This window comes from Polyodon spathula, chromosome 6 (genome assembly GCF_017654505.1).
Source record: "Polyodon spathula isolate WHYD16114869_AA chromosome 6, ASM1765450v1, whole genome shotgun sequence".
NCBI classification, from domain to species: domain Eukaryota; kingdom Metazoa; phylum Chordata; class Actinopteri; order Acipenseriformes; family Polyodontidae; genus Polyodon; species Polyodon spathula.
In genome coordinates, this window is record NC_054539.1 from 13,857,629 (window position 1) to 13,872,300 (window position 14,672).

At 35.9% G+C, this 14,672-nt stretch overlaps 1 protein-coding gene across 1 annotated transcript in view; it reads right to left on the minus strand.

Moving 5' to 3' along the window:
• Positions 1 to 875: 875 nt before the first annotated feature.
• Positions 876 to 14,672, minus strand: part of LOC121316867 (myomesin-2-like) — a 29,008-nt gene continuing 15,211 nt past the window's right edge. The window contains exons 20-39 of the mRNA XM_041252145.1: positions 14,218 to 14,405; positions 13,510 to 13,636; positions 13,039 to 13,217; positions 12,631 to 12,745; positions 10,897 to 11,053; positions 10,421 to 10,527; positions 10,133 to 10,177; positions 9,719 to 9,855; positions 8,954 to 9,098; positions 8,808 to 8,867; positions 7,996 to 8,063; positions 6,369 to 6,482; positions 6,162 to 6,249; positions 5,694 to 5,732; positions 4,883 to 4,988; positions 3,669 to 3,832; positions 3,282 to 3,318; positions 2,946 to 2,977; positions 2,762 to 2,808; positions 876 to 1,739 (exon numbers count right to left, since the gene is read on the minus strand). Of these exons, the coding sequence (XP_041108079.1) occupies positions 1,386 to 1,739; positions 2,762 to 2,808; positions 2,946 to 2,977; positions 3,282 to 3,318; positions 3,669 to 3,832; positions 4,883 to 4,988; positions 5,694 to 5,732; positions 6,162 to 6,249; positions 6,369 to 6,482; positions 7,996 to 8,063; positions 8,808 to 8,867; positions 8,954 to 9,098; positions 9,719 to 9,855; positions 10,133 to 10,177; positions 10,421 to 10,527; positions 10,897 to 11,053; positions 12,631 to 12,745; positions 13,039 to 13,217; positions 13,510 to 13,636; positions 14,218 to 14,405 (2,309 nt within the window). The 3' untranslated portion in view covers positions 876 to 1,385. The remainder of the gene's footprint in view (positions 1,740 to 2,761; positions 2,809 to 2,945; positions 2,978 to 3,281; positions 3,319 to 3,668; positions 3,833 to 4,882; positions 4,989 to 5,693; positions 5,733 to 6,161; positions 6,250 to 6,368; positions 6,483 to 7,995; positions 8,064 to 8,807; positions 8,868 to 8,953; positions 9,099 to 9,718; positions 9,856 to 10,132; positions 10,178 to 10,420; positions 10,528 to 10,896; positions 11,054 to 12,630; positions 12,746 to 13,038; positions 13,218 to 13,509; positions 13,637 to 14,217; positions 14,406 to 14,672) is intronic.

The window sequence follows — 14,672 nt, forward strand, 5'->3', positions numbered from 1 at the left end:
TTTAAACTTGCATTCATACATATCGCATTGTACTACTATTATAATATCCATCTCATTCTAATACTACCTGGGCCAAACCATCCAAAAGGCCTACTGTGATAGGCAGAGAAAAGCATGTGAAAGCTGAACTTACCAAGAGTTACCAACTTAGTAGAGCACGCCGCCTAAGTCTTTAAGAGGTTTAGATTGTTGTTTGATGTTTCAGCTAGGTCAATACATTTAATTCCTAGAGAAAAATGATCTCATTAGGGCACATCATGTTCTAAAGCTGTCGGCAGAGAATACTTTTCAGTCTCTTTGTTCTCAGAATAATTAAAATCCACAGGCACAAAGCAATGGGACAGCCTATTAATTTATTCTAAATTACCAAAGGACACTTAACTTTCTGTTAAAGTTGTTGACAGGTGGTTTTTAACCTCATAGGAATTGTATTATGCAGATGTTGTCCTTGTTTCTTTCAAGGACTGTCAGGACTGAGGTGCACGATAATGAAAGTGTTAACTGCGGAATAAGGTAAGTGTAAACTGTGCAGTTAAGTACAGTAAAGGGGTTGGATAAAAAACAGAAACACCTGTAAGATGAACAGTTGTATAAATCACGCTTTTGACTAATTACTTATGGTATCAATTGATTATTGTTTTAGACCTTTTTTTGTGAACAGTTCACCAAAGATTTGTACCCCAAGCTTGAATAGGTGCCGTCCTTGCTGCCTAAAATGTTGACATTGGAATGACTAGTGTACTTTTTTGTCCAACCCCTGTATATTAATATATAGTGACAAAAAAAAAAAACATTGGGTTTCAAATACTGTGGACAGGAGTGATCCTATTCATTTGGTGTTGTTATTTTAAAAAAGTGCACAGACAACACAAAAGTGACTTCTAATCTTTATTAACACAAAGCAAAAGAAACACAATACAGCAACTCTGCAACATCAGTGTATTAGTCAGGTGACTTTTCTTTAGAAAACAGTGTGCTGTTGTGGATAGTAACTGTTCAGTATTCAATATCTATTAATCCACAAACACATTTCAGACTTTTACAAATTAAGTTGCAGCTTTCAAACTTAAATATTAAAGCAGGGGTCATTTTTCACCAAAGCTACAATAGGCAAGAAGGTAGGATCATTGAAGCTCCTCAGCTTCTAAATGTCAGTGATGCTTTTTTCCATCACTGCATGTTTTATCATAACAGGTAACACTACTGAAGCACTACGAATCCCTTGACTTTCTAAATGACAGGTACAAACAATCAGGGTGCAGTAATATAGACCAGTACCTCTTTAGTGGAAAATGACAAGTTAAATAGCTTCAATTGTTTCTAAAGTCATGCTATAAACTCATTTTACTGCCACTCTCTTTTGTAGTGTATATAGTTTTTCTTATTTACTTCCTAGCTTGCCTTCCCATTTTGGGGGGCTGAGGTTGCTTTGCTGCTGGCTTTTGTACTGGAGGTGGGGCAGGTTTAGGCATTTGGCCAAGTTTGGGCGCTGGCACATCATCTCCATATTTGTACACACTTACAGTGACATTAACAGTCTCCCCACCATACTTGTTCCTGACGTTGATGCCATATTTTCCTGAATCCTCTGTCGAGACACCATTGATGGTGAGGCTGGCGTATTTCCCCTGTTCCAGGGTCACTTTGAAGTGATCACCCAGGTCAATTTCCTTTTCATTCGCGTACCAGACCACCTCAGGAGTTGGATCGCCAAACACAGTGCAAGTCAGGCTAAGAGTCTAAATAGGATAAGAGGGAAAATTCATAGCATCTGCTTTTATTTTTTGTCTTCAACACCCTCACTTTTGATGAGTTCAAGACACAACAGCAAGGTAATTACAATATTCTGAAAAATGTCACCATATGGCCTTTTCTGTTCTGTCAGACCAACTTAGTTCAACTAGTTGAAAAGTAGTTAATAAGTATTCAGATTTATTTTAGTACTACAGCAGCATGGAATTTGTTGGTTCTGCACAGGACTTCACAGGTTCTTTTCAAAACTCATAGGATAAATGTAGTTTATTCCTAGAGCTATAAACTTGATATAAAAAAAAATAAAAAAAAATAATAATAATAATAATAATAATAATAATAATAATAATAATAATAATAATAATAATAATAAATAATAATCATTTATCACTTCGGCTCACTAGAAAATATTTAGGATTTTAGTGAGGCAGGGAGGGCTTCAGACATTTTTATCAATGTGCACTCAAGCTTTTATTCCTGTTATACTACTTACCCATACTCAGCCCTTCCTATAATACAGGCACTTCGCATCTAAATGTATTGTCCCGACCACCAGAGGCCCATTAAGTGAGAGGCCACGATTCCTTCACTAAATTACTTCCTACCTCTGTCTGATTTGCTCTGTCAGATAAATAACACTCCATACTAAAAGGAGCAGAATCTGTCCAAATTATTTATTAGAGGGGGGCATTGTTTTGTTTATAAAAAATATAAGATGGCAGCTGCTTTTTCATTTTTACTCTTGCTTGTCACAGTTTTACTTTAGGCTAACATAAGATTAATCACTATATATCTATATAATATATATATATATTATATATATATATTATATATATATATATATATATATATAGATATAGATATTAGATATGGCTGATAACATAGGCATTACTGTTAAAAAAAATTTAATACACAGTTAAATAAGAATAATTCATATCAAGCCACATGACACAAAGAAAGCCCAGTATAACAGAGAAACACATTTCTAATATACAGTATAAATATTTACCTTGTTTTCCATGATAGTTACCACAGCAGGCAGACCCCCAATAACTCCGCAGACCATCTACGGTTGCCACGATCTACGGATGAAAGTATTATGTTATAAAATACTGCTTCTGCTGTTAGTAACATGATCTGAGTTTTTAAAGGAAAACATTTTTTATGCATTATTGTAAGTATATTATTAATGCTGTACTTACTCTTTTCAGCAAAGGCTGCTTGCCTAAAACAGAAAAACAATATGACAATTTTATTTAAAAACATAGAGGAGATATTCCTTATATACTGCAGTCAGTGAGAAATTGTGTTTCAGTATTGGTACAGAATTTGTTTTAATTTAATTTCTATAAGCATTGGTAATGAGAATGTTAAATATGTATTCAATGTTTATTAAATATATTAATAGCAGTGGATTCTGTGTTTTTTTTTTAAGAGAACTGTTCTGAGCCATAAATACTGTACAAGTTGCAAAAAAAAAAAAAAAAAAAAAAAAGCACTTTACAACAATTAATATTTGTTTTTCTTACTTGAGTCTCTGGAACTCTGCATATGCGTCGGTATAAGCTGAAATATAAAAATAAATAAAGTAACAGAGTTTTAATAAAGGCAAAAACAAAAGCATACGCAAAATGTCAAATGCACTCACACATGGTTTAACTAATAATACAGTAATTAATTATATTTTTTATTTGATATTTGCTAAACAGTATGCATATCCATTATTCAGTAGGTCAATACTGTAGTTGATTAAAAAACAAAGGTAAATTATCTGAATTATTAAAGCCCTTTATTAGAATGTTGAATATTTACCTCGTACACTACTTTTAAAAACAAACTACCACCTGATTGCAGATTGGTAAGTGATGTAAAGGTTTGTCTTACAAACAGGATGTTCTGCATGGCTGCTACTTTACCTTGACCAGAGAGATCAATGGACCGTTGGTATGACTGCTTGGCATCCAGAATCTCGATAGTGTATTTGCCTTTGTCCTTATCAGTTGGTTCACAGATCTGAAGCCAGACCTGTTCAGAAGTACCACCAATTCTCATCTTCTCAGACGAGGAAATCTTTGTCTCTCTGAAACACACAATTTAATCATATTAGACAAATAACGTGAGCAAAATACATATCCCTGGCAAGGATAACGAAACACCACATTACAGGTGTCAGTATCAATCATCTAATGTACACTCAGAGTATTTACATAACAGAATGTCAGAACAAAATCTAATAACCGTTGTCACCATGGTTTTAAAAGGCTTATTCAGTGCCATATTTATTTTTTGTCCTAGATTTTTAACAAACATTTCCTTATCCAAATATGTGTATTGAGAAAACATGCAGATGTTGTCACCTACAGTCTACATTAGGGAAACAATTACATCAATAACGTATAATTTAGATCCCAATTCATAAAACACTACAGCGAATGTGACTAGCACAGTGAATCATACAGTACATGATAGCCTTGAGAGCATCTCTGCTACAATTACTTAGATGAAGATGTATTACATTCAGTCAGTCTCTTGTGTAATGGTTTAATTTATATTTATTTGTATTCATTGCTGTTTTTATTATAACTTTAAACAGTAAGAGAGTGTCAGTGATTGCAAGAGATATATCATTTACGCTTCTCTGGATCACTTCCATCTGAACCTGAACGACAAACAAAATATCAGCCTCCAACATAAGTTTTGCACATTTATAAATACATTACAGTCGGCTTCATGAAGTTAAATCAGATTCCTAATTTAGAGACAGGGATGTTATTGGAATATGAGAAGAGCAAAAAACAAAGCTGAGCACAAGACATGTCCAGCTATAGGTTGCACTTCAGCTGTATAATTCATTGTGACGATTCAAAGTGTTCAGTACCCAAGTTATACCCTTAAAGAGTTTGCCTTTTTCATTTTATTTTAGCGAAAAATGTAAAAAAAAAAAAAAAAAAAAAAAAAAAAAATCAATTTTTTAACAATTTAAGGGAAGCCATCACACGCCGTGGTCTGTAGACAGGTGTATGTTTCTGCGTATTTACTGATGCTAGAATTATAAACAATGCTTGCATACACAGCCTGGGTACTGCAATAATAATATCAATAAAATGATTGTTTTAGAAAAGCTGCATACTTGTGAGACCAGACTGTTCTCATTTCTTCTGTGTAGTATTTCATGTGGCACTGAAGCCTAATTCCTTCTGGGGTGCACTGAATCTTCAGTTCGGAGGCAGAGGATCCTAAAACCAAACAGTTAGCTTTTATTCAGCTTCTGAATCAATCTGTGCATGTTTCTATTCATGTTTATCTGAAGTTCCATACTTAAACCAAATAGGCAATTGCAGGTTTATTTGTATGATGCTAAATAAAACAACACATCGTGGACTACCTTTAAGGAATGTGTCATTGTGTCAGTTTGCATATACAGCTATGGCCAAAGGTTTTGCATCACCTAGAATTGATATAGCAAAAGTCTACTGGAAGCCATACTAGTGTACAGTATTTCGAAATGCCACATTTTTCAATTTTTGTCAGTTTTTCATAAAGTATATGGAAAATTACTAAGCAGCATGTAATTCCATATGTTAACGTAAAATTATTCAACAGGTTTCATTTCACTTTATTAAGTAAAATGTGTTAATTACTGTAAAATACAGTGTATAAGTCGCACAGGTGTATAAATGCCGCCACATTTGGTCAAACTTTTGGTCATAGGTTTAGTACTCAGCTGGGTCGCTACACAATAGCAAATTGTTGGTAAATTGCCCACTCGATTGTTTATGTATTACATGGACAATTTTTCCACAGTGGAAAATCTGCCCCAGTGTGGAGTAAAATCAATAATTAAACAAATAAAAGTTAAGAAAACTACTTTTGAGACCTATAGACCAGTCTAGTGTAATACATTAAAGAAAAGTCAAGAATTAAAAATATTGGGTACTTACCAGCTATTCTGCTAATGCCGTTTATGATATCATCAAACACTAAAACAAAACAGAAATAATGTTATAGGCAATAATAAATGTATTTCCCCTTAGTTTTTGATTAAAAATACCTTAGAAGGGAAAAATCAGAGGCAAGCTCATTTGGAAATTGCCTGTTCTAGACTCAACCTGTTTTTAACATTGTTGATAATTAAAAAAAAAAAAAAATCAATACATTTTTAAATATTGAGAAGTACACCAAAAAGTAACTAAACTAATGAGAGACATCAGCAGTCTGGTTAGACCATTTTCATTATAATTGGCCCACACAGAAAGGCCACTTTTCCAGACTGAAAACTACTGCATGCACCTTAGCTTTGCAAGTTTTATTAGGATCAATCTGGTTAATAGACTTCTTAATACTCAAATGTGTTCTATAATGTATTTCTGTGAATGCAGGGTATGTTATTACATGTGCTATATCATTACCTTTGCCAGCTACTTCAAATAAGGACACGTCCTGCCCTCTGTCATCGGAGAGTGTTGCTTTAAAAACACCCTGGTCTTTCTTAGAGAACTGGAAGTACAGAAATAATTGTGCACTGTTAATTGCGGTTCAGTATTGATTCTGTTTTATTTTCTGATTTTTTTATTTGAAATATAACTACATGGAAATATCCATATGGAACGCATTACCTGAGGGATTGGCAACTTGCATATTCCAGACATTACATTATCTGGTTCTTCAGGTATAATCTTAACTTCATCCTTGTACCAGTGGAACACAGTCTCTTTCTTGACGTTGGCCACCTGTTCCAATAAATAAGACATGTCAACTCATGGCAGATACACATCAAATTAAGGTTTCATTATGAATAAAAAGCCATGTTTATTATGGTTTTATAATTACACTTTTACTATGTCAGGGGCCACAGTTTACATTATGAATGTTTATTAGAATCATTACACCGTGTAACAATTTTTTTTTTTTTTTGGTTCCTGGGTAGTAAGTGTTATTTCCTAAGTGCTTATGCCTCAAAAGTATAGAAAATGGCTATTATTCCCCACAAACTTTGCTTTTGTGATCAGGACAGTGATATTTTGAAATGTACCTGTTTTCCAGAACATTCCAGATAGATTCAGTGCTGAGTAGACTTGAAGTAACTTCTAGAACTTTCTAAAACTTTCCAGTAATATAAATAGTAGTATAAATACAGAGGCCTTAAGCCCACCAGTTCAGTTTAGTTCCAGCTGCCTAAGTGGATACATATCTGCATTTTTCTGAGATGGCATCAAGAGGCTGCAATGGTGGCATTCCTGATGGGTCTCCAAGGTGGTTTTACCAAGTTTCCCTGCTATCTTTGCCTTTGGGACAGCAGGGACACCAAGGCGCACTACCACACGCGGGACTGGCCACAGCAGACCGAGTTCTCTGTGGGGAGGAACAACGTCAAGTGGGAGCCACTGGTGGACCCCCGGAAGGTGCTGATGCCACCACTGCACATCAAATTGGGCCTTATGAAACAATTTGTCAGAGCTCTAGATAAGGAGTCGGCAGCCTTCAAGTACCTTCAAGACTTCTTCCCTAAGTTGTCTGAGGCAAAGGTCAAAGCCCGTGTCTTCGTCGGACCACAGATAAAGAAGATCCTGGAGTGCAATGAATTCCCCAAGAAGCTCACTAGTAAGGAGAAAGCGGCTTGGAACAGCTTTGTCGCAGTGGTTTGGGGCTTCCTGGGCAATCACAAGGTCGAAAACTATGTGGAGCTGGTTGAGACTCTGGTGAAGAACTACAGCACAATGGGCTGTAGGATGTCCCTCAAAGTCCATATCCTTGATGCTCATCTTGATAAATTCAAGGAGAACATGGGAGCGTACTCGGAGGAGCAAGGCGAGCGCTTCCACCAGGATATACTGGACTTTGAACGCCGCTACCAAGGACAGTATAACAAGAACATGATGAGAGACTACATTTGGGGGCTGATTCGTGAAAGTGATTTACAGTATAATCGTAAATCCCAAAAAAATACTCACTTCTAAATCTTTTGTAGTCATTTTTGTATTACTTTAGTATAAATACATGTTAATTTGGATTCATATGTTGTTTTTTTCTGACTTTATGTGAACGAAAAGACCGTTTTCAAATTGGAAATAGGTACATTTCAAATTATCACTGTCCTGGTCACAAAAGCAAAGTTTGTGGGGAATATTAGCCATTTTCTATACTTTTGAGGCATAAGCAATTAGGAAATAACACTTACTACCCAGGAACAAAAATTGTGTTACATAGTGTTATTAATAAATACAATTGTATAGATAGAATTACCTTGCAGATCAACATAACAGTGCAATCCTCTTCTACATGCCAATAAAGATATTCCAGGAAATGGGGACCTAGTATTAGAAAAATATTATATAATTCATGACACAAAGAAAGAAAACTGAGCATGCCATCTACCCAGTTGTGGTGTGTTCCTTTGAAAATGCAGAATTATTTTGATCAATTGTTTGTAGTTAAAATGTCGCATCACCTCTGCAATTAATTTATCAATCTTTTCATACCTGTGGATGTTCTCTGGCAACCCTTGAGGCGAGGGCAGCACAGTTAAATGGCCTCATGACTTTTACATTGTGAGTTTGTGGACATGAAGGTGCTTAACATGGCAGTAGAATATGTTTGGACTTAGTTACTGTCAGTGTTTAATTGTCTTTTTACAATACTCATTTCTTTGTAGTACATGTACAACAACAACATTTTGTGCATTTGACATGACATTTACTGTATGTTCTGCAACTATCAATTCAGCAATGTGGCTTGCTGACGTCTGACCACCAGTGTTAACAAAATAATTAATTGACTGTAAATTGGAGTCCCTGTTTAAATTATTTATATAAATGTGCATTAAAAAAAAATTACATAAAGTACAGTATTAGTCAAACTATTGTTTTAATATACAACTCCCTGAATGTTGATTGACTAATACCAAAATTATTTGGTTTCCTGAATTGTATCTGGCTAATTCTCTGGGAGTAAGTGTGCTCTGTTTTTTTTAGCTTTTGTATTGATTGACTCCATGGCTGTAGTAGGAGATCAGATTGATTTGCAATCTCTTCCCACTTCTTAGATCAATGAAATACCTTGTTTCCTGAGATACTCTTTCCTCTGGAACTCAGCCTCTTCTAGGGCAGCCTTGAAAACTAAACATAACAGAGAGAGACAACATTATAAGACACCATGAATACACCTATGCAGCTAATTACTGCTCATATGTAGTTGGCCTTACCATCTCCAATAAGAACCAGCGAGGACTGGTTTTTGGCCTTTCCATCTTGCATTTGAACTGTGTAGGTACCTTCACTGTGTGCTGTGAACTTATCCATTACCATCTCAATAATGCCGGTGGAGGAGTCACATTTAATCTTATGTGTCTGAGGATATAGAACACATACAATTATTATACTACAGTAAAATTTAGACTATAGTCTTACTGTTTGGCTATTTATGGTTATGCTTCCTTCCCTCCATCTGTCTGTCTTTCCAAAAATGTCAGGAAAGGTCTCCTTCTTACGCCTCTTCAGTGAGCACATCCAGGCAGTATCACAACACCACAGTCCAGGGTAATTTCTTAAGGATATTGTAGCAATGAATTAGTTTCTGGCAGTTCACAGAACTATTGCCGATGGTGTTTGTAGGATCAAAATCAGAGGAACTCTTGCTAAATTATTCCTTTTTATGACTGGGTTGTTTCAGTGTCCCTCACGAATGGAGCACATGTGGGATGGTTTGAGTGATATAGGCCGCAGAACATATGACAGACAAGGGGACTGAGTTAGTGCTGACTGAGTGAGCGGCAAGGCGACCTGCTGGGGAAGACTAGGGAACCAGGTGTGTTTTGCTGTGTTCTGTTATAAAGGTACCCAGTGTAAGAAGCTCCAGGGCTGAGCCAGGACGTTAGGGTTAGTAACAATCTTGGTTTATATTTTTCTATATCTAGTGTTGGGGTTGCAGTTGATCTACATTCAGAAATAAAGATAAATAAATAAAATACCTCACTATTTGTGACTTCTTGGTCATTAACAATAAATCTGTAATTGACTGCAGAGGACAGCTTCTCAGCTTGCAGCCAGAAACGAACTTGTCCTCTTTCAAAGATCTCATAGGACAGTTCAGTCTTCAGAGGGATCGCTGAAAAGGCATGGAAAAAAAGAATGCTTCAGGGGGAATGTTGTTTACATACCACTCTTTGAAGTATTACACCGATTAATATACAATACTTATTACTACTGCATAGTTAGAAAACGACTTTTTCAACAGTTTTCTGTACTGACAGGGAGATTTAAGTATTGCTGCCTCTTGGTTATTCACAGTTAGATTAATTAGAGGAGTTTGGATAATACAATCGTTACTATCAAGTCAGATTTACAAGGGAAAACATGGTTTCATATACTTTTTTTTTACTTACTTGGGTTTCTTATTTCATGACTGAGAGTCATCAGTTTTTCCAGTTCTAATGCATAATAAAAAAAAAAAAAAATAATATACAAAATTGTAAATTAAATATATATTAAAATTTTAAAAATCACATTAAAGGTTATTCAGCACATGGTCCTGTGTGAATAATGCTTCATTGATCAAACAGGGTATTTGTATTCAGGCCAATCAAACGTAGTCTAAAGCTTATGTGTGGGACTTTAAGCACTATTAGCCTTGAGTAACTGTGACATGACGTAATGAGTTACAGGCAACCTACCTTTCTCTTCCAGCACATAACTTGCAGAGACACCTTCGGTGTCAGTGACAGACACAGAGTATGTTCCCAGATCTTCTTTATCAGGGTTTTTGAAGACAATTTTAGAGCTGAAAAACATTTATTTTTTTTATTCTCAAAATAATCAAAGGGGCATAGCAATTGAAATCACCATTGCATTTTTATTTTGATTAAATTTCAAAAGCAGAACATATTTATTGGTAGATGTCATAGGTGTCTAAAGCAGTAGGGCCTGACAGAACCTGCCACAACCCTTAAAAACAACACAAAGAGGTTCCTGTATGCGTGCAATCATCTCAGTTGCAAGTTCTTTCTTTATGTCATTCTTATGCTTTTTATCATGTTAACTTTACCCTGCAGGCTTTTAAAGATGTACCTTTAAACAATAGATAATGTAAACCATAGACCTCATTTAATTGTGGGTATTTCAAGCCATGCTTAAAACATGTGCTACTCACTGATCTCCTTCCGTTTCAATGCCGACTCTGGAGAAATCAGTGATTTCTCCATACGACTTGCTCCAAACAAACTGAGAAATGGCTGTCATTTCATTACATTTGTAGCTCAGATAAATGTTGCCTTCTTCATCCACACCAGAAGCAATTTCCAATGTTCCTAAAATACAATTTGTTAATGATTTTTGTGTACTCAGCAGACAGCCTAATACCTTGGTACCTCACTTATTCTACTCAATGGTTTCAATTAGATTAAAAAGATTCAAACTGGAATAAGATGCTATAGTTTGATTTGTATCCATTACGTTTGCATTTAAAGGTGGCCAACAGGCATTGCAACTGTGCAGACAGGCTGTGCAAGTATTACCATTATTTCTCTAGGAACATAGGTACAATTTATATTTCAGATAAATGTAACTTGCACAGGGTCATTTGTCATAATTTTACTCAGGGCAAAAAATCTACATTATAAATAACACAATGTAATTGTAGAAATTGAGACCAAAATCAGCAACAATCGCTCCTGGCAAGTATAAAAAGCTGGCTTGGCCTCAGGTTTTTAGTTAAGTAAAGCTATTTTAAAACTACAGTGGGGTGAGACTTCTGCACTTTAATGTCCATAAAGTATTACTAAATAGAAATGTTAGAATAAAAAAGTCTTTGATGAGTTATTTTGTGTTAACATTAACACAGGTATGGACAAACTGCCTACAGTGTCACAAGGTCTACTCGCATGACTATGCATTTCATTATCAGGTCTTTGGTACTATTGAAATCAAGAGACAAAAAATGTGAAAAACTAAACTAAACTGTACATATCAGTTTGGAAACTGATTAAACCTACTTCCTGCTGGTTTATTCAGAGTTATTTCAATTGACATTGCCCACAAAAAACATGACTTTAAAATTAAATTAAGGTGTCTTAACTAAGCACTTTTGAACCCCAAAAGCTGATGCAGATGGGAACAAATGGCCTGTGCCTATAATTCTGCTTAATAAAGAAATTATTTCAGGATACAAACTATTGCAATTTACCAGTGTAAGTTAGTGAAGTTTTTAATTTGAAAGGAACTGCGTGCACTTCCAGTCATTAATTGTTTACCCACAAGACAAAAATGTCCAGTTCAATTAAAACTGTTTTGTCAGAGATCACTGGATTGCTTTCAAACAGAATAACTGCAACACCTCCGGGGCATTATCTGTAATAATGTTACTGCCTTTTCAATTAGTGTCATAATTTAAATTGAGTATGAGCCTCAAGTACCTTTGGGGACACCAGCCTGGGTTTTACAAAATCTATTAAATGAAAGCGAGTTTGTACAAATCTAATGAGAATACTCCATTTCTTACTTTACACCACTGTCTCTCTGTTTCTCTTAATGTGTCATTCATGGCAAGGGAGGACTGCAGTACTGCATTCTGCCTCAATGGGGTGCTGGTGGTGCCAATCTAGTTTAAAATATGTTCTGTGGTACTAAGCAGTATATCTGATATATTGTATCATGTATTCCCAGACATACACATTGATCTTATTCACATGGCTGTCAGGGATCAAACTTGCCATGAAACCCCATAGGATCCCACTCTGAAGACACCCTATCAATAAACTGTTTAAGTTTTTGCTGCATTCTGTTTTATCTGAGAATTACAATGTCATATACTTATTCTTATTAAGTACTTTAAGGATGCATCTTCTTTCTGAAGGACTAAAACTGTTTCCATGTTATTGTACTGTACCTGGTCTAGCCTGTACAAACACAGGTTCAGAAACATCCGATGGCTTGCCCACACCAGCTGCATTGACTGCACGAACTCGGAAAACATATGACTTGGCTTCCTCCAGATCTGAAACCTGAAAGTTTGTAAAATAATATTTTTTACACAGAAGCAATATTTTAATAAACACATGAAGCAATTGCTTAAATGCATGGCCAATGGCACAATAAGTGGACGTGGGCGCAAAAAGCCTGTATAACTCAATAGGGTCTGCTTGCGCAGATTCTATCTAAAAGGCAAACCACATGTGTCATTCTAAACAGATACTTCTTGCACACATTTTTACGGCCAAATATGCAAACAATTTTTGTAAACGTCGGTTTTCTAAAATGTAACTACTTAGGTGTCTTATTTTTTATTGTGGTGTACCTTCAGGTAACAGTGATTTATTGTCTTCTCATTCACAGTTTTCCACTCGTCTGAACCCACTTCACAAATATCCACATGGTATCCTGTCACTGCGCTTGACCCAGTGTATACAGGAGCCTTCCACTGAATCACCAGAGAAGTATTTCTAACCTCACAGAATGTCAGATCATAGGATGGTCCTAAATATTTTAAGAGAGACATTACAACGGGACAAACACATCTTTCTTACAAGTTATATCAACCTTAAAAGGGTGTCGTCGCGCCCTCCCCCCCCCAAAAAAAAATCCTCACACCCACTGTTCAGTTTGCATGCGTTTGGGAAACACAAATCATCCCGTCTGTGCGATGCATGTGTGTCTGTATATACGCTAGAAACTGTAGAATTAGAAATAATGTTGCTATTTTTTTTTTTTTTAACAGTGCCTTCCAATTTATTTACTTGGAAATAAATGCTGAAATAACACACTGTACCTGGTTCTGGCATAGTCCAGGTTTCACACTTGAAGTGGTCACTTGCATCAGAGGGAAGCCCCACACCAGCCAGGTTGGCAGCTTGAATTCTGAACTCATAAAATGAGCCCTCTTTCAGGTTTTCGACCTGAATTAAGAAGAAGAAAAAAAAAGGTCAGTTGAACATTCAATATTTAAGAGGCTTGTATAAATGTATTTGAAAACCAGGCCTCGTGTCAATTACTGTCGACAATGAATACTCAAAAAAATACTTTTCTTGTTCAAATTAGTTCAATATGTCTATTGTAAATACGGCATGGCTACAGGGCATTTTGACAAATCGAGGAGATAACAGTCGAGGATTTTAAAACTGGAAGAGAGATGGTTGTCTACAACTACACCAGCGGCATCTTCTAGACAGACCTATTAGATGGCAAGTGCTTTGGTCTTTCCTTATTTAAGGTACTGAATTTTAATTAGAAAAAGTCTGTTAAGTGCTGTTTCCATTCAAAGTCAGAATTCAACTGAATCAGTGATAGGCTGCTATGACATGTCGCTAAGAAGCAGTTGTGATGTCTCCCGCTATATAATGTATCATGAAATCAGGACCAAATAGATTTAAAAAAAAAAAAAACGATCATATACACATTACATTACAAAAAATACAAATAAGAGATTAAAAAAAACAAACAAAAAAAAAACAACCCTTTACGGATTCTTGGTAACCACCTTGTAAATTCTTTCTTTGATGGGGGGCACATTAGTTTCCTTCCAGTGCAGGTCCGCCACATCACGTTGATCGATGTAGTAAGCAGTGATTTGAGCACCACCAGAATATCGTGGGTACTTCCAGCCCAGGGTCATGGAGTGGCCATCACAGGCAAGGAGAGTGATGCCATAAGGAGGAGAAGGGCTTGCTGCAATGTAATACAAAACAGTTACTACAGGAAAAATGCCTAGAGACAGCTTTCTGCATTAATGGTATTATTGAATGCTCACATGAGTACTTTTCCTGGAATAATTAGTTAAATGTGTCCATATAATTAAGCAACTGGGTTAATCTAGGGTACAAATTGAAAACAGACTTCTGAGTGGATATTATACAAGACAAATATGTTATACTGGTAAGGGAGACTGCTGTCTTCTGATTTAGTCAATGAGGAGACTAATTAAACCAGGAAAGG